The sequence below is a fragment of the Ixodes scapularis genome, unplaced genomic scaffold, assembly GCF_016920785.2.
Source record: "Ixodes scapularis isolate PalLabHiFi unplaced genomic scaffold, ASM1692078v2 PGA_scaffold8__174_contigs__length_109621045, whole genome shotgun sequence".
Lineage (NCBI taxonomy): Eukaryota > Metazoa > Arthropoda > Arachnida > Ixodida > Ixodidae > Ixodes > Ixodes scapularis.
In genome coordinates this window covers 27,180,122-27,198,356 of record NW_024609883.1, presented here as the reverse complement: position 1 = coordinate 27,198,356, position 18,235 = coordinate 27,180,122, and the positions used below count along the sequence as shown (strand labels likewise).

The window sequence follows — 18,235 nt, the reverse complement described above, 5'->3', positions numbered from 1 at the left end:
CACGGCGGCCGATCTCATGGTGGACTGGGCCACCAAGGACGTCGGCGCACCAGGGGCGGCCCAGGGAACCATGGACCGCCACCACCCTCTACAGGGTGGAGCGGCAGCTGGCTCGGATCAAGAACCACATGGAGAGCAGCCACCTGCTGGAGACAGTCCAGAGCAACAAGGTGGCCGCCAGTCGAGCCTTGAGCAAGGAGCTCAAACGGCAAGCTGGAGCTGGCCGAACCGCTGCTCTTACGCATAGCACGCGTCCACCAACTTGGCGAGCGTGACCTCCAACGGGCCATCGTGCTCGTTCACCAGGGGCCGGTCGGACTCGCAACGCCAGTCCGCCCAGCAGCGCCATCCACCCCGAGACCCACGGCAACGTCTCGCTCATCGACGTGCCGGACGAAGCTTGAGAGGGGGGAAGTGTGGGCACCCTGGCTGCTCCCCAGCCCAGTTGCCCGACTGCGAGGCAACGGTGCTGAACTTTTCCCGCATGGCGGCGACATCACGCCAGCCACGAGCACATCGCGTGCGCCGCCTTGATAAGGAGCATCAGAGGCGGCGCACAGGGAGTCGCTGCCTTGACTCCGGCAGCGCCGGTAACAATGTTAATAGTCTTGTCCATGTCCAATTAAATGCAGTTTCTTGTTGTTGAAACCGTTGGCTCCGTGTTATTCCTCCGGGTCGGGTATGCAGCAAGGCAAACCGACCACAGAACATAGCCAGGAACATGACATAAAGGCTACTTATTGGAAACTTCTTTGGTTCATCCATACATTTATTCACTTCTCAGTTCCGGTTTCTCCACCAATCTTGTCGGCATGAAGACATTCGTGGCAAACTTTACACTTGACTGCTCTGCTGCCAGAAAACTTGCTGTGGTACCTGCATGCCTAGTAATTAGTGGATAAATGCACTGTGCCTATAGGTGGCGAACACCTATACCATGAAAACAGTGTTGCGGAGTTGCCACTCCGAAGTCTGAATGATTCCACAATCATTCTGTGACTCCGGAATAGAGTGGATTGGCGGCAGCACTGAGAAAAATTAGAAAGGAATTGGTTGCATCTTGCCAAGAATGGAGCAAGGATGAAATGTGTTCTTATGCAAGCTGTGTCGATGCGGTCAAAGGGACTTTTGAGACGGCATCATTGCACTCTAGGTAACTGACGGCTTAGTTATCTGACCGGCTCGCGTTCCTTCCAAGGTTGAAAATCGCACCCCACTGAAGCAATTAAAACTAGGGTTGTAAGCAGACAAGGTCTCATTCGTGGTGCCATGAGACTCAGCAATGTGACTTGTGACCATGTGCAAATAGAGCACCAGGTATGAACAATGCCACAGTTCCCGTGTTTCTTTGACGCACGACTCCTCATTTGCCATATATCTCCTAGAAGTGGTTTATATATAACATCCTTTTCTGAAGAAAATGGGTGGTTTGAAGTTTTTCTGTCTGTTAAGGCTTTTTGCTGTACTATTATACCAATGCGCCAAGAAACTAATGGAGAGGAAGAGACGAGAGCACGGGGATGTCAGAATGCTGAGCTCTGGTTCGAATAATTAGTGGGTAGACGTATAGGCCAACGCACTGTCTACAAACAAGCCCACACAAAGTGCGGGCAAATGCACAGAAACTAGGTTTGCATGAAGTGGAGCATTTGTGCATGCGCCCTGCCAGTAGCAACGCCACTACAGCAGCATGACATCAGGGATGCGTGTTAGTGTATAGCTAGCTGTTTTTGTCTCCACTGCACTGAACAAACGCGCTAGAACGCCGGCATCTGGCGTTAGGTCCTCGCATTCGAGCGTGTTTAACTGCAGTGCGGAGACAACGGTCTACCCACTAATCATTCGAAGGATCGGTCCATGTTGCGACGTGCTCTCGTTTCCCTCAGTTTTTCGACGCATTGCCATCAGTGCCATGTGCAACTACCGCCTAATAGTGCCTTCGGAACTTTATTTTTTTTTTGCATATTTTTGCAGTTGTCTATGCCTTTTATAACGTCAGCTTTTTACTGACATTATTTGCCGGCAACTTAACCCCTTTGACACCCAAAAGATTACTGGAAATAGTGGAGACCTAGAAACCCTGACATGGTTTAGCACACACAAAATAAGAGAAATCTTGTCTTAGAAAAAAGAGTTACCTTTTTTGTCATTTTTTTTCAAAACATTGCTTGTGAGCAACATTTCGAAACCCAGTGTTTCCCTTCTTAGGAGTTCAAAGATATAAAATTATTGGAAAATTCAATTCTGTGGAATGTATTTGGAATGAAAAGGGGGTGCTCATTCCGCAACACTGATGAAAATCCCTACATGTGGCCCAAGACCTTTGTGCAGTCCACAATTTGAACCATCCATTTATTTTGCAGGTTATACTGTTATGCTAAATAAACAATCCACAGGCAAGCAGAAACTCCACTGTGATAACCGCATTGTGTCCGCCTCATGGGAGACGTGCTCCATAGCAGCTGGGATCTGCCAAAAGGCTGCACGTGATCATGATCTAGCTCCCATAAGCCAGCTTGGGAATGTGCAAGAAAATTGGGTGATGCTGAAGCAAATGCCGAGATAAACAAGGAATTGGCAGCAAATGCACTAATCTTTATTCTCTCACATAGGCAGCATGCCTGTGAAGCAGGCATGCTGTTATCATTGCATGCATGCTGCAACTACAAACTGGTAGAAAATCGAATTTGTACTCACAACTTTTGTTCCTTTCCAAGTACTGCATTGAAAAAAAGAGACACGGGCATCTGAAGCCGTCGCAAGACGTCCGATTTTCGAGTGAGAAGTGGTCCTGAAAAGGACCGTTGTTTTTTCTCTCTGTGTGACGGTGATGGACCTCTTGGATCTGGTGTACCTGGTGACGGCCTTGGTGCCCTCGGCCACGGTGTGCCTAGCCAGCTCACCCAGCAGCAGCGGCTGCACGGCCATCTGGTTCTCGCGGCTCGCGATGGTTGAGCGCTTGTAGTGGGCCACGGCAGGAGACCTCAGCCTCAATATGCTCAAAGGCGTCGTTCATGAAGCTGTTCATGGTCCACATGGCCCCGCTTGACGCGTCGGTGTCTGGGTGGAACAGCTTGAGCCCCTTGTAGGTGTAGATGCCGAGACTACTTCCTCCTGTGCTGCTGCTTGTCAGTGGTGCACACATTCTTCTGTGCCTTGCCAGCCTTCTTGACGGCCTTTCAGCTCATCTGAGGATGCGTCCTGCACGTTCAAATAAGCAGACTGATTGAAGAAACGAATGAACAAGTGCAAGCGCAATAAACCTAAATCTTCTGTTTTTGATAGCGTACTGAACTGTTGCCGGCATCCACAAAAGCACTCAGCGAGACAGTGCGTGCACTCTCATTTGTGCCATCCTGCTGATCAACCGTGAAGCTGCCCATCTTGCTAAAACAAGATAGCTTAGCGGACCCCAGATTCATTTGCAAGCTTCAGTACTCGTTCATTCTCTCTTCAAACACACAGCAGCACAACACCAAGAACAGGAGGTGTGTGCAATACAAAGCAGTGGGGTAGAGCAACAGTTTGGAGCATTCACCTCATAAAGGGCCTGCTGTCCCTCTGCTGTAACGTGACATCCTCTGTTCCACCAGCTGCTTCTTTGGGAGCCTTGGGCAGTGAGCTGCCATGGGGAGGGGGGCCCGATCCCGGGGTCTGTTGCCCAAGGCTTCCCTGAGGGAAGACTCATTGCAGCAGGCAGCAGCCTCAGACAGCAGCTGGCCCACGTACGCTGTAATTAGGGCAAGCACAGAAAAAGGATGTTAACCATCACATATGTCAAGGAACTAAAAGCGTCTTTGCAGCACTTAGATTGTCTCGGAATGACTGTCCAGCAGGTAGTATTTACGGTGCCAACAAAATTATATGAGCCTCACCGTAGGTTGGAGGGGTTTTTACTTCCTTGAGACGATCGGTCCTCATCTTCCCTCTCTGCATCCTTCGCTTGAATTTCGGCTGCCCTTTGCGCGTCACCGCTTGGACCCTTCCGGAGTTTTCGTTGTGGTGCAGAGCAGGCAATCTGGTTCTGAAGCAGAAATATTGTCCGCAGTGAAAAGCATTCATGGGGACCTGCTAGAAAAAACAATCGACTTGCATATGTGCCTAATTAGTTTACAGAAAACAAACCTTGCATGCATGATGGGGCCTGTGAACGCCACAGACTTGGGTGCAAACCTGATGAGCATACTATGGTAGGACTCGAGGTTGTATGTGTGGCCTGCAGGTGACACGTGCTCCAAGTACCTCAGGAGCACTTTTTGCATGGTAATGCTGACAAATGTACCTGGAATCATGATTACACACTATGTAGCTTCTATTTTTTTTTACTTAAATGTGCAAATGTACCAAATTCGCTCAGAGAAAAGTAGAGTTAGGTTTTCAGTGTGATTGTCTACTGACCTAGAGAGAGCCACTCTCTGTCCCCAACGAGGGTGTCGTGAACACAGCGGTCGTACACCCCTCCATGGCCAGTGTGCTTGTCGAGAGCATGGTTGTTTATGCCTGAAATACAAGGTTCATTTTTTAGAACAATGCAAACAGTTTGTGAACTTACGAAACAACTTTCATGCGTGACAGCATGCCTGTAACCTTTGCCGTATGCCTAACACGTTGCCGTCTACATGACAGAGACCAGTCTTTCAGGTCTTGAGATGTCCCACGTAAGCAAAATCGTAGCATCACGGGGACATGTCGACCTGATCAAAATATGTCGACAGTTCCGCATTCGAGCCAAACAATTATGCAGGAATTATTTGCTCTATGTCATTCTGCACTGGATCATAGATACCTAAATTGATACTCATTTGTGTTGTAGTGCACCTGCTAGCCCGTCAAATGTCTGCAATTGGGTTCTGTTATCTATTTTGACTGGTAGACTTGCTGATACAGGCATGTTTCAACTGTAACCCCCTTTGTTATGATATTGCCTAGACTTGTGCAAATATTCAAAACAAATGGGGCTGGATATTTGGCTACTTCGAACATTTTTGAAGTTTGAGAATGCTGCAGGATATATTTTTATTCATTTAAAAAGCAAGGAAAACATTAAACAAAATATGACATGGATATATGCCTGTATACAGTCTAAGCTCGTTACGTTATAACAGACCTTGATTTTGACCAAGATTTCGGTCTGTTATAAGAGGAGTGTGTTGTATGCAGATATGAAGCGGAGTCAATGGTATGTAGAGGAAAACGAACCAAACTTCACAATCCCTATGTTATATCCAAATGTCTGTTGTAACCAGGTCTATTGCAATGAGCTTAGACTGTATGTCCAGTGTTTTCTTGTGCCATTATTCCATAAAAATAGAGGTAAACCTATAATGGTAACTAGACTTGATCTGCAAAATTTTTCAGTGCAACAACCAAATTCAGATACTTTCCTGTAATGTTTCTGACTAAAGTGGTAAAGCTTTTGGCACGTGGTACTAACGCAAGGGCTATGACATGTAGGCACATGTGGTTTAGATGATAGTCATGTACAATGTTATCAAAGGAAGTTGACTTGGTATTAAGCAGCCGCCATCTTGCCTTTTTGTGTAATATTTCCCTGCAACGTTTTAGCTTGTTGCTGCTGACACCATTGCCGTCTTGGCAATAACCCTCCGTGGCACTGAGATTTTGTTTTAGTCTTGAGAGCGCAAAGTTAAAGGTTCAAACCATCTCTGGTTCATGCCCACGGAGTCTTTGGGGCATCACTTATATCCTAAGTTGCTTTGTGACGTTGAATTCTTGTAATACTGCCATAATAGTGTACTGAAGAATCAATAAAGTAAAGAATAGCAGGTCTACATTTCATCTGTTCATTTCCTTGACAGCTTTGAAACATACATTGGAAAAGACTGCTAAACAATCCTTTCTTCACTGGAAGTCCTACATTAGATTTTTTTTTTTACTTCCACATCCTTGTACAAGTATTTGGTTTGATTCAAAATTATTCTTGCAAAATAAATACTATTACCTTTGTGCTCACTTCGAAGTGAAAATTCTCTACCTGGGCACTTCTGTATATAATAGGACTGAATATTGACAAATAATTGACTCACTCTTCCACATCTCGACGAGGAGTTTTCCATCCTCTTCGCAGTTGGCAGCATACCAGTACAGATGGTTGGAGGCAGGCTGTGCCCAGTATGCCAACACTTCACACCGTGCGTACTTGCTGGCCTTCAGCATCTTTTTGCTTATGTTTGGAAAAACAGTTAAAAAAAAAAAACTATAATCAGTACACATATTGCACCTTACTTCAGACTTGTAGACCGACTAACATAAGGACTGCAATATGACGCTAAATCAGACTAAGCTGATGATAGTCAGGGTTGGGCACCTTTTGCAATGTGCCAAGCATCGAAGTAATGGCGTGTCTGGGGTTCTTTGCTCCTCATGTGGCCCTTGATCCCTAGGTGACGGTCAGTGACGAGGGCCTCGACCGTGACATCTTCCTCCTTGAAAAAAGTGAGCTCCTTGGCACAGCCATGCAGCTCCATTGCTGGACTTCACCCCGGGGGACTGTAAGAGAAAAAAGCAGTTGCTCGTGTTTAAGGACTTGAGCACTGACTGCTGAATGAAGCAAAATGTATGGCCTGTATGTAGGTATGAAACAGTCCATCCTAAATTTCCACACAGACTATTCATGAGCAAAGCTATAACACTATAATAAGGAAGCTCTGGCTTTTGTAGGGCACTTTGTATGCATATTGGCACATGCAGCTTGAGTGATGTCAGCGTCAATGCATAGATGAACTGGTAGTATATCGCTATCCTTTAACTATTTCCTATAGCTCGGAGCAAGTAGACACTCTTTTTATCTACCTAGTCAGTGCTACACACAAAGTGAAGCCTTACTCTTGCAGTAACAAGCAACATCAATCTTCTAACCCTCCAGGAAGCGTGCAAAACTTGCCTCTCCAAGCTGCACTTGGACATAGTGGAGGATCTTGTTTGTCTCCATCTCCATGAAGGTGTATGTCATGAATTTGGCCGAGTACCCTGGAGAGTCGTACCTCCCGTCCCCAGCCAAACGCACAGTCTTCCCCTGTCTCGCTTGGAGAAGGCTCTGCTGCTCTCGGTTCAACACCTGAAAAAGGGTTCGGAGAACGTTTTTCGAATTTAGGCTAGGCCGATGAGTTTCATTCCACATTCTTGAGCTCTTTCTATTGTTTATTAATAAATTTCTCAATAGCTGCTGTACCCATTACTGAGGGGATTGTAATGACGACAATGAGAATGTGCTGCCCAAAAAATGTTAAAGGGCACGAGAAAGAGAGCGATTATGCAATGAAACTCACTCGTTCAATTGCAGGCTGCAGGAATGCTGCCTGGTGATTGAAGTATGTGCTTTCCGAGAAGGCTTGAATGTTGATGAGCCTTAGCAGCCTGAGCACCTTTGCAGAGCAGGAGCCGGTGAACAGCATGGCACCGGAGAGGAGCAGGTTGCAGGCTGGCACGTTGCTGATGAGAGGCTGGCTGAGCCAAGTCCTGCTGTGTTCACTTTGGCACACAGCCGTGGCCCTCACTAGTGTGCCGTCTGGTACAATAGTAACTTTACATGGCGCTTGGCACATTATGCATAGGCGGAGCAACCGCAATAAACAGCTCTCAAACACGATGTAGGTACTTGGGCTCCTCGTGCAGGGGGGCCGTTGAGGTCGAGTTGCTGCAAAAAGTATATTCTCGGGGTTATTCGAAGACTTGATGGGCAAATGGGCAACCTTATCAATTTTCATGCACTCCTCTTCTACTTTTGGCACAGCATATATTCAGGCAACTAAGTGGCATCTCAGTATTTTAACAGCCGAATTCACAAACCTCGCTCCAATTGGGGCGTCCCTCCACTTCCTCGAGGAAGGCGCGAGGGCCAGTGCTGGCCTTAGCACCTTCAACGTAGAAATGGAGGGGTGCCACAAATGGAGTGAGGTTCGTGAATTTGGCGGTAGGGCTTTGTTTGCCTATTGCTCTTCAGATGCATGTTTGTTCAGAAATATATCATATCTGTAATTGGTGTTTTTCCTTCGACTTCTACAAAAGTGGCGTCTACAAGTAATTATGGTGGAAGAAATGGGGGCTTAGATTCTCTCCAGAAAAAGGCAGTGGAGTGTTTACACAAGGAAATAAAGCTTCAAAGTGAGGCTACATCAATAAGATGTAGTGCAGTTACGGAGAGCTGAGCCAGCAAGCGCAAAAACGAACAACTGCACATGGATGGGCTCAAGTGAAGGCACACTACTGTGGAAATAGCAGTCAGTGGTGTATTACCTCAAGAAGCTCTCGTCCCAAGAAGCCTCGTACGTAGTGTCTGCAGGTTCTTCTGGAATAGGGCTCGAGCACATGCCTGGTCTTTCGAAAGAGAGATCGGCCTCCAGAAATGGCTGGCTTGTCGGCCGGTACAATGGGGCAACCTGCTCTGTGGCAAAGTCTTCGCATGCTGGCATTTCAACTGCTGCTGGCACAGGCACTTGCTACATAGCAACTGGAGCAGGATCCCTACGCAGAAAAACAGTCGTAGGCTGGCACGCTGGTGTCTCAACTGCTGGTGATGGAGGCACTTGCTTCATGATGGCTGGAGCAGCACTTGTACACGGAAGAACAGCTGGAGACTCCCATGGGTCTGTCTGCGTCTCCTTCGACTGCTTGGCGGACAAGTTCACCTGTGTGCCTGGAATGTTATCGGTACATTGTACTGTGGTTGCTCCCCTGGCTTGTTCAGAATTTTCGGCACATGGTGGCTTTTCACTTGGCCTATGAGAATCTATGATGCATTCGGTGGCTGTCGTAGCCGTGGAGATTTTCCGTTACATTACTCGGTGCTTTACGATATGTTGCTTTGTCGAAATATCTAGAATAATTGCACATGAGTTCTTAACAGTTGCTACTACTTCATTTACTGTATATAACCAAATCAAAAAGAATTCCCCAACATATTTTATCGATATTCTCTGATAACCAAATTAGCTTTTCAGGTCCTACTATGCCACACTGCTCGGTTTACAGGACTTGCAGATAAAGTAAACTTGGATTGAATTGTGAAAGGTCTCTTGAAGTCACCCTTTCACCTTCCTACAGCTAATTCCTGTTCTCTATGGGGTCATTAGCAAGAACTGAGGTACAACAAGCACTTCCTGATTTCCTGTCCCTTGCTGGTCTAGCATCACGGCTCTAGAACACACTCTCCTTCTCACCTGTCCCTCTCTCATTTCCCTTCCCGACAAAATTAAATGGATCGTCCCTTCATTAAGACTAACTTATCATAGTGCAACATTGCCCTAATTCCTTTTGTTACCATTTATTAAGTATCGCCACCTGCACAATCACAAGAAGAGCGTGACATATAGCAGGGGTGGCCAACCTGCGGCCCCGCATGCGGCTCTTTGCGTGTTAAAGTGCGGCTTGCAGCTCCTTCCCTTACCCTCCCCCCTTTCCTTGCCTTGCTCCCGGTCGCACGAGGACTTCCCCAAAAGGAGAAATGAACCGCGTTTTAAATCGAAAGACAGGTGGCGGTTTGGTAGTCTTGTGTTACTACCACCTTACGTACAGTTGAACTGCTTTTGACCAGGCTAGATACAAAGTAATTTGAGTTATATTGCTCTGAACAAAAGTTCCCCCCCCCTCCCCCGCGGCTATTGGAAGTCTCATGGCTTTGTTTGCGGCTCTTAGACTGGGTCAGCCTGGCCACCCCTGACATATAGCGTGCTTATTGAAGCAAAAAAGGTGTGATAAAGCCCTGTCCTCACAGTGTCATGGAAATGCTAATTGGAACACTGAAAATATTAAAATGTCTCATTAGAGCTTGTTTTCTACAAAAATTAAAAACTGCACATGGTACATGCCACGAGATACAGACTGTACGACGGGCTGAATACATGAATGAGCTTGAGTGCATCTCAACTAGGATGAAATCTCGCAAGTCCTTACCTTTGTTTTCGTACTGAACTTCAATGCTGTAGGTGTGGTCGGCAGACGTGGCAGTTCTGATGGAATACCCATGATCTTCGGTAGAAGCGAGCTGAAGTTCCTGCAAAATAGCCGAAAATGTGTTCACAGTGATGTTTCTTTGATTTTCAAGCTCATAGTTGGTGCTTAGCCTTACACCTGCCTGACTCACAAAGACCTTGTGTACTTGCATAAATTTCCAGACGTTTTTGTAAACAGGTTGCAAAATAAGGGCATGTGCATGGCAGTGGAACTTCTAAACAAAAGTTGCTCGGAAAGTTATGACCCACACTTTTTTTTTTCTTGTCCTAAAATAAAGATAGTGACTAAAAGTCCTTTCTCGCTCCCCGAGGGTGGCATGAAACATTGAATTCTTTAGAAATTAAGAAGCTAAAGCCACATTGCGAACCGTCGTTTCACAAACCACAGCTGTTTAGAGAAGTGGATGGCTTATAAATTCCGCACAAAACATGGTGGTGGCCGTGCTGTATTCTCGGTGTGCTCGGTTTTCTTATTCTCCTCGGCCACCACCCTCATACTCTTCATTTTAGCTGTGGTTCATGCGGCCGCAACTTGGACTGCTTTGATCAGACATTCATCTCTGGCCGCCACTTTAACCACACACTCACCCCGACGCTGTGCAATTCGGCATCATATTCTCTGCTTTAACGTCCGCAGTTATGGTGACATACTGAGCCCATTTGTGAGATTATTTACGTGAACTGGATCTTATGTTTTGATGTAAAATGTATTATGTGAAAGACATACTTCCAGGACGCCAGAACTACGCACATACAGATTGCCGTCGCATGCACATTGCATAGAGTGATACGGCTGGGGTGCACTTGTTTCTTACCGATGTCAAGTAGTAAAAGAATGAGTAGATTATTTAGATAAATGTTATGCGTAGAGAAATATCTAGTAAACCCTATAAATTTCATTTATTTTCAATAACTATTGCTCGAGACAAAAATGTTCGGGTGTTACTTTCTAAGCAATCCTTGTGTGCTTGCACATTCATTCTCAATCATATCCTTTGATTATTTACCCCTCCATTCGTATTCTAACCCCCCATCCTCATTCCACACCACCCACCCACTGCCAAGACACTCACAGAACAGTCTTGAGTTTCAGGTGCTTTTTGTTCAGCAGGCACAACCTCGATTATACTGGCTGCCACGTCCTCTTTCGACACCACCTGCAAAGTTTCATTTTTCATATTGTACCTGGCATGGTGTGGTAGCACGCTAAACCTTGTCACACATTCGATTTACTAATAGGAGCTCTAGCTCGGACTTACAATAGAGTCTTCGCAGAGGTTGTCTGCTTCATTGTGCTTCCCACACTCAGATGGCGTCTCTGGATCATCCTGAGAAAAAAAAATTGACAATTTGAATCACTGTTGAAATGTAATGTGGGCATGCAGAATTAATACAAGTTAATTAATTAGGTAGCAAAAAGAGACAAGGCCAAAACTGCCGCCTTTTTTTAATCTCATTCTATGATTAATTTAATTGAACAATACTTCGTGAGGAAGTCAAGCGATTCGTGCAGTCGAGCTGGCACATAACGCATACTTCTCTATTTTTACTATCGCACTACTCAAAGCCGAGAACCAAAAAAAAAAAAGAAAAAAAAAATGTATGCAAATGAGTTTTTATAAGAAATTTGAAATTGTTGCATCGTGGACGTCACCCCCCCCCCCCCCCCCTCCCCCCTCCCCCTCTAATCCGAGCTCTCTTCTTTCCGATCGGTGGCTGTTTTCCCTCTTCCTCGCTCAAGCGTTTGAAACTTGAACACGCATCAAGAGGCTCTGCAATCGGTCCCCTTGCCGGGCGCCCGGCTGCCTTGTGGCTTCGGAAACTTCTGTGCAAGGGAAGGCTTCTGACAGATGTGAACTTGATGCTTGGTGAAACCAGCGGACGAGATCTGCCACAATTTCGCATTACGCATGTTGTACTGTTCACGGGCGCGATCGGAGCCATCGTGTGAGTCACAACTAACTAAAAAAAAAATATATATATATATATATATCACAGAACTGCTCACCAGTCTGCGCCTTTTGCACGCTGGTGCTGGTGCGAGATCCAGTTGAAGGGTCGGAACTGAGCCCTCGTCGAGGCGTTTCTTCTTTCTCTCGAACCCCAGATTCTTCGAAATCTCCCACGACGTGAAGGACTGCGCGGAGAAGTGCTCGGAACACACACGATCAAGCTGATGTAGTAGCTTCGAGTCAGCGCGCAGTCGAAGGGCTTCCAGCCAGCGACTTCGCACTGGATCCTTGCCAGGTAGACGGTGAAAGGAAACACCCGCATCCCGGTGCGTGCGGGTGCAACCGCGCACGAGACACTTCATCGGAGCCGACAACCTAAAGTGATCGTTTCACCATAGGTGCATTACGGTTAATCGTTTGCACCGTCCCGTCGCCGCACTTCACTCGAACAGTGAGAAGTCTTTCACAGCACTAAAAGAAAAGTAGGGTTCCCCTGGCTCCTCTTACTGCTTTTAGTTGACCGGGCGCACAAGTGAAAATACGATGCGCGTTGTCTGCACTGCACGGATCACTTGTCGTCAGTTCACGGCGGTACGTCGCGGACGCCGCTGGGAGGCGCGCATGAGCGACGAGGCGTGCGAGGCGCAGACGAGGCGTTGTTTTCACCCTTTTTGAACTTTAATTTGAAACTTTATAAGCTCTATAAAAACGACTTGTTAAAGCTTCAAAATTTCTGGCACGGCTTTCGCCAATCACGAAACCCAGTGAATGTGAGCACCGTTATGCGCGAGCATTCGGCACCTCGCGACGCCACCGTCGGAAGGAGTGTTTCGGAGTTGTCAAATTAAAATATGATGCGCTAATATTTTTAAACTCTTTCGTTGTCCACTGGGTTTCCGGGACCACTAGCGTGTAGAAACCGCAAAAAAAAAGTCGACGCTCAAATACTGTTGGAGGGCCCCTTTAAACAAGCATCGACATATCAAGGGGCTTTCTGGATGTTTGCAGCATATGGTTTGCAGTACATTGTAAATAAACACTTTCTGCCACCAGCAGTCCGCTTAGTAAAAATCAATGCTTTTTTGAGGAATTTAGCATTTTTTTTACAATTGTCTCTGCAGTTGATATTGTCAGCTTTATGCTGCTTATGCTGGCAACAAAATGCAGCTGTCAAGTACCAATTTTTACGTTTAGGAATGAAAGGAATGGAATGGAACGATTCAGCCATTCCAGGAGTGGGAATGGACCCAGTGTCTCCATTCCTAGGAATTGAATTATCAAAAACTCTAATTCACCGGAATGGAATTGGAATGGAATGAGGGTGCCCATTCCGCAACACTGCAAGACACCAAGAAGGGAAAATCAACGCTGAGAAGCGGGGATCCACGACAAATGGAGGTGGACTTGCGAAGGTTGCAGGAACAACAACTGGAGCCGGAGAAAGTAAACAATGGTCAAAACGCGGGAAACGAAGTGATCCTCCCGCCTCTTATCAAATGTAGCACGTGACATCACACATAATAATTATCACAAAAGGCATTAAATATATCTAATATGACTTCATTTCTACTAATTTAAAATTTATATAAATAAACCTAACAAAATAATTAACTCAATTTAAATAGACACGTAACTTTTTCTTAATAGCCAATCAGAATTCTGGGTCTACCGAACGCTGGGCGTTGCATCGACCGGGTCGATGCAACGCCCAGCGTCGTACATGTGTTTCGCGCCCGGACTGCCGGAATGACCTTGGGGGGCGAGGGGGTTCCGTAGCATCGGAGAGCGTTGGAAACCCTCGCCTCCGACCGTCGTATGGCGCGGTCGGACGTCGGATCGGACGGTTTGGTCGTACGTGTGTTTATACTCCAACGTCGACGAACGCAACGGGCGCCGGCGCAGACCGACGTTCGTCGGCCACTACGTTGCGCCGAAAAGCGCCCGGACGATGGTGTTTACAGTCCAGCGCAGACCAACGCTGGTCCAGCGCGCCCCGACGAACTGCCCCACTTTACGCATGCGCGTCTCCGAGGCAGCCGCATCGTCTCTACGCACACAATGGGCGGTAGCTTGCGCCATATCTAGTCTAGAGGCAATCGGTCAGTGTGGTTCGTCCTCGTGTTGTCATGTCACGCTTCAAAACAACCATCGGGGTAGCGGTTAGCAGTTCAAAAACAAGCAAATGATGGTGATAACGAGTGAAAACCAGCATTTATTTTCTCCTAAATGCCACACAAATCTCAACGAAAAAACAAACAAAAAAAAAAGAAAAAGCCCGATAACGTTTGAATTTAGCTGCTTGCAGGTTCACCGGAATCCTGCCAAGCGACTCCGGCCATTTCGCCGGAATGCATCAACGAAATCTATGCACTCGATATTCCACAGAAACCTCTTTCTGACCGGTAGCCGGTATGTTATCATCATAGTAGACTTTCAGGCGAAACGGACACCGAAGAAAGCGGACGATGCCTAAATTACGCAATGTACGCGTTCGAAATTGTAACGCACTTTACAAAGCCTATACAAACAATAAAGGATTCAGTCGAATTGTAATTGCGTATCGCTACTATCGTTTACAAGCTGAGACCATTTACAAGCTGGGACAGCCCAATTGAAAATTTACACGATCTTTTTTGCCGCAAAAATAAACTAGGCACCGCCGAACGCTCATTCTCCGCCCAAAGGTAGAGCTAGAGGTCACAACCAGATGCCAAAGTTTCAGCCCGATCCGATAACTTAATCAAAAGTTATAACTGATTTTCTGAAAATTTCAATGGGAAAATGGCGGCCGACGGAGTTTTCAAACACATCAGGCTCTATGGCACCAGAAACTGAAAACTATCAAAAATGGGCTTCATTTTCCCATTGAAATTTTCAGAAAATCACTTATACGCCTCGCAAGTGGGCTCATTTTCGTCTTCTGCGCTGAGAAAGGAAGTAGCGGTGACGTCAGAACGCCGAACCCTGATTGGCTGATCGCGACCCCCTATCTGAGCGTCGTCTGCTCCTTTGCAACGTCGTCTGCGTCTTCTTACCTTTCCTGCGACTTTCGGAAGTGCAGGTCTTTACGAGCGAGCTCGACTTCGCCTTTCAGAGAGGGCAGACGAAATAAATCGAGCGGTACGTTGTTGATGTCTAACAACTAGCAGACGCGCATCGAGGAGGGAAGTCAAAGGACTCACTGGCGAGGTGTCCTGAGGCGCCGAGGTTTGTTTGCTAAGAACCCTCCCAAATACTTTTTCCCTTCCTTCGTGTGCGGCGAGACCCCTCATTCTTTAACGGCGTCGGCGGGTTGGCGCAGTTAACGCCGTCTGTTTTACGTCTGCTAGTCAAAGCGATGGCTCCTTTACCTTTCCTGCGTCTGTCGGAGATTCACCACTTTTTCACCGGCGAGAGTCACCGTTGCCTCGGGAGACAAGGAGATAACAAGAGGAAGAAATTGACCTCTTAATCTAAAACTGAGGTCAGCGATCAAAGTATAATATGGGAAGGGTTCACAAGGGTCGCGCGGGCATATTCCATTCAGCACACCAGCCGGTCGTGGGCAGACGGTCGCCGAGTGCCTGCTAGGCCTAAAGCGCGAAACACATGTACGACGAAACCGTCCGATCCGACGTCCGATCAGCCAATACGACGGTCGGAGGCGAGGATCTTCAACGCTCTGCGGTGCTACGAAAACCCTCGCCCCCCAAGGTCATTCCGGCAGTCCGGCAGTCCGCACGGTTTCGTCGTACATATGTTTCGCGCTTAAAGGCCGGCCCGCAAGCAGAGAGAAGGAACCCGACCCTCACTTTCCTTCTCGCCACTGGGAAAGGAGGAAATCGCCTCTCGTTTCCTCCTCGCAATTTTCCGATTCTTCTTCTTTTTTTTTTTTTTTGCTATCAAAGATTATCCAGAAGCCAGCCGACACACCTGCGACGAGGAGCTGAACCAACCGAGTAGCTGTTTTGAGCGAGCTTGGCACTTGCTCTGCCCAACGAGTTGCATTGGCTCTTTTTTAGCATTGGGTTGGAGGACGATTCTTGCTGTTGTGAGAGCACAAATACCTTGTTCTGCTCAAAGAAGTAGTCATTGAAGTATCAATTTTAATATAAATATCTGATTTGGCATCTTTTGTTGTTTAGGCGGATTCATGGCGACAACGGGAAGTACGAGCGGCGTTTTCTGTATATCAGGGATGGCGCTCGATCCATAGACCAGTGGTTCTGAATCATCATGGTTCGTAAACCGGCAGAGGTGACGGAGGATCCCATCCGCAGTGGGTCTAGCACTTTTCGCTGTAGAGCGTTTTGCTGTAGGGCATTTCGGTGCGGACTTTTTGGTGCACAGACATTTCAGTGTACGGACTTTTTGCTGCAAAGACTTTTCGGTGTGGGACTTTTCGGTGAGCGGATATTTCGGTGCACGGACATTTTGATGCATGGACACTCGACGCTATGGTTTGCTCGCCAGTATCTCTTTTCCAACGTACGCAGACACGCTTCACATTGTGTTTGCGCGTTGAGTTGATAGAAATAGTCTCCTCTATAGGGTGTTGACTTTATTATTGGTCCTGCGTGTAGGAAACGACCCAAACAGCAAGACGTTTGAAGTTGTTTGTGTATTCAGAACAATTTTGAATATCTTCAAATGCGCCTCCTCCGCGTAATCGCATAGCTCCAATTGTTAATAATAAATTGTGATGACCTCGCACGACAAAAAAACAAACAAACAAAAAAAACAATGTAATTATTACTTGTAACTCATTAGGGAATAAAGTAGGCGTGTGCGGGTACAAAATAAGTGTAATCAAATCAAATATCGATTTGAATCAGGTAAACAAGCCGAATTTGGTGAATGCTAAATCTATTTTATCTGGTATCAAATGTTTGCTCATTCTCGTTCGAAAAAAAAAAAAAAACAGTGACCACAGATCATACACAGAGTATGATCTGTGGTCAACGTCTCCTTCCATGCCGTAATGATGTCGCCGGACGTAAAGAACTGCCTTACAATCGTGCTTATACAGGGCGAGTTTTTTTAACTAGACATTTTTCTAAAAAAGACGTCAGAGTTACGCAATTGCGGTTTGTGCCTTATTTATAGTCATCAAAAACACCAAATCATTCATTTTTAAAGAGATGTAGTGGACGTGAAGTGGCTCACGGCGTCCTAAAAAGCCTAATTTGGACGCGAATCGTGTTACCCACACTAGACATAGAGATCAGTGGTGTTACCGCAATCTTTTCGGCCACCGCACTCCTCGCCCCTTCTACAGTGGCGTTGTCACAGCGATGCGCATGATTTGTCGCTTTAGCTTCATGGCGTTAGGCTGTGCCACGCGGAGATGGAGCCCACATAAAATCAGAACTATATTTTCGCGCCCAAATTAGGAGGACGCAGTATAATACGCGTTGCATCTTTTTAAGAATGGACGGTTTGGTGGCTTGCGATTATGGCCAACAACTTTCTAAATACAAGATGCCGTTTTCTTTTCTAATTAAAAGGTTAATTAGCGAATTTTAGGCAATCGGTCGGTTTTAGTTGCGTTCGTTATTGAACCTAATCCTCGCCTGGCCGTATAGCTCACCTACACAAACCGCAATGGCGCTAATTTTCACTGGAGAATTTGGTGGCTTTCGATTACGCCCAACAACTTTATAAATCAACTATCCCGTTTTCTTTTATAATCAAAAAGTTTATTAACAAATGTTAGGTAATCAGTCGGTTTTTGTAGCGTTCTTTCTTGAACCCAATCTTCGCCTGGCCGTTTAGCTCACATCCACAAAACGTTAATTTCCACGTTCTTTTCTAATATCTAGTAGGTGAAAAAAGATAAATAAATAAACGTTGTATATAAAATAGAGGGCAGTTCTTTTCTGATATAAATAAAGCGTGGGGCACGCGTCTTGAATGCATCTCTTTTTTTTTTTTTCCGGCCTATGAAAACAAATCCCGGGACATTCGAAATTGAGTTTATGATGGGGCGGGCGCTTTATCACGGGGTATTTTGTCATGTTTCATAAGCTTTATTACTAGTCAGAAGGAAGCCACGCGAGCCGCATCACGTTGCAAACAGCTAATTCGGGTGTTTCTCAAGCAGCTCTAGAACTTTCCAATTGACATTTTGGTTCTTAATACATCTAAAAAAGTTTGGTACTTAGTCCTAAACATTTAATTTATTAGGCATAATTAAAAATACTGCAACTCTCGCAAGACGTCTACCCAAAACATAAAGTTGGCTTAATTCATTGGCGTAAAGTGGCTGCGTCTTTCATTTTTATGCTTGGTCTTTAAAGATTCGTGAAAAGCATTCGCGACCTTATCTGTCAA

At 46.2% G+C, this 18,235-nt stretch overlaps 2 protein-coding genes across 2 annotated transcripts; both read right to left on the bottom strand.

Moving 5' to 3' along the window:
* Positions 1 to 769: 769 nt before the first annotated feature.
* On the bottom strand, positions 770 to 4,277 carry LOC115319251 (the record flags this gene model as incomplete). The annotated part of the gene is made up of 5 exons (XM_042286940.1): positions 770 to 2,791; positions 2,855 to 3,201; positions 3,539 to 3,730; positions 3,876 to 4,024; positions 4,126 to 4,277. Coding segments are annotated over 3 exons (492 nt in total), but the record flags the coding sequence as incomplete, so codon positions are not given.
* A 2,633-nt stretch (positions 4,278 to 6,910) lies between these two features.
* On the bottom strand, positions 6,911 to 12,395 carry LOC115315854. Its single transcript, XM_042286766.1, has 8 exons — positions 11,980 to 12,395; positions 11,231 to 11,299; positions 11,045 to 11,128; positions 9,913 to 10,012; positions 8,551 to 8,656; positions 8,257 to 8,484; positions 7,290 to 7,491; positions 6,911 to 7,078 (listed from the first exon to the last, which is right to left on the bottom strand). The coding sequence occupies exons 1-6, from the start codon at positions 12,283 to 12,285 to the stop codon at positions 8,460 to 8,462; spliced, it is 690 nt and encodes a 229-aa protein (XP_042142700.1). The 5' UTR covers positions 12,286 to 12,395; the 3' UTR covers positions 6,911 to 7,078; positions 7,290 to 7,491; positions 8,257 to 8,459.
* Between the last annotated feature and the right edge of the window lie 5,840 nt (positions 12,396 to 18,235).

Excerpts from the sequence above, each read along its gene's own strand:
- LOC115315854 (XM_042286766.1), bottom strand. The coding sequence starts at position 12,285 with ATGAAGTGTCTCGTGCGCGGTTGCACCCGCACGCACCGGGATGCGGGT. Across the intron at positions 11,300-11,979 it reads CGTGCAAAAGGCGCAGACTG|GATGATCCAGAGACGCCATC; the intron begins GTGAGCAGTTCT and ends TTTTTTTCTCAG. Across the intron at positions 8,657-9,912 it reads AGTTCAGTACGAAAACAAAG|GCACACAGGTGAACTTGTCC; the intron begins GTAAGGACTTGC and ends ATAACATTCCAG.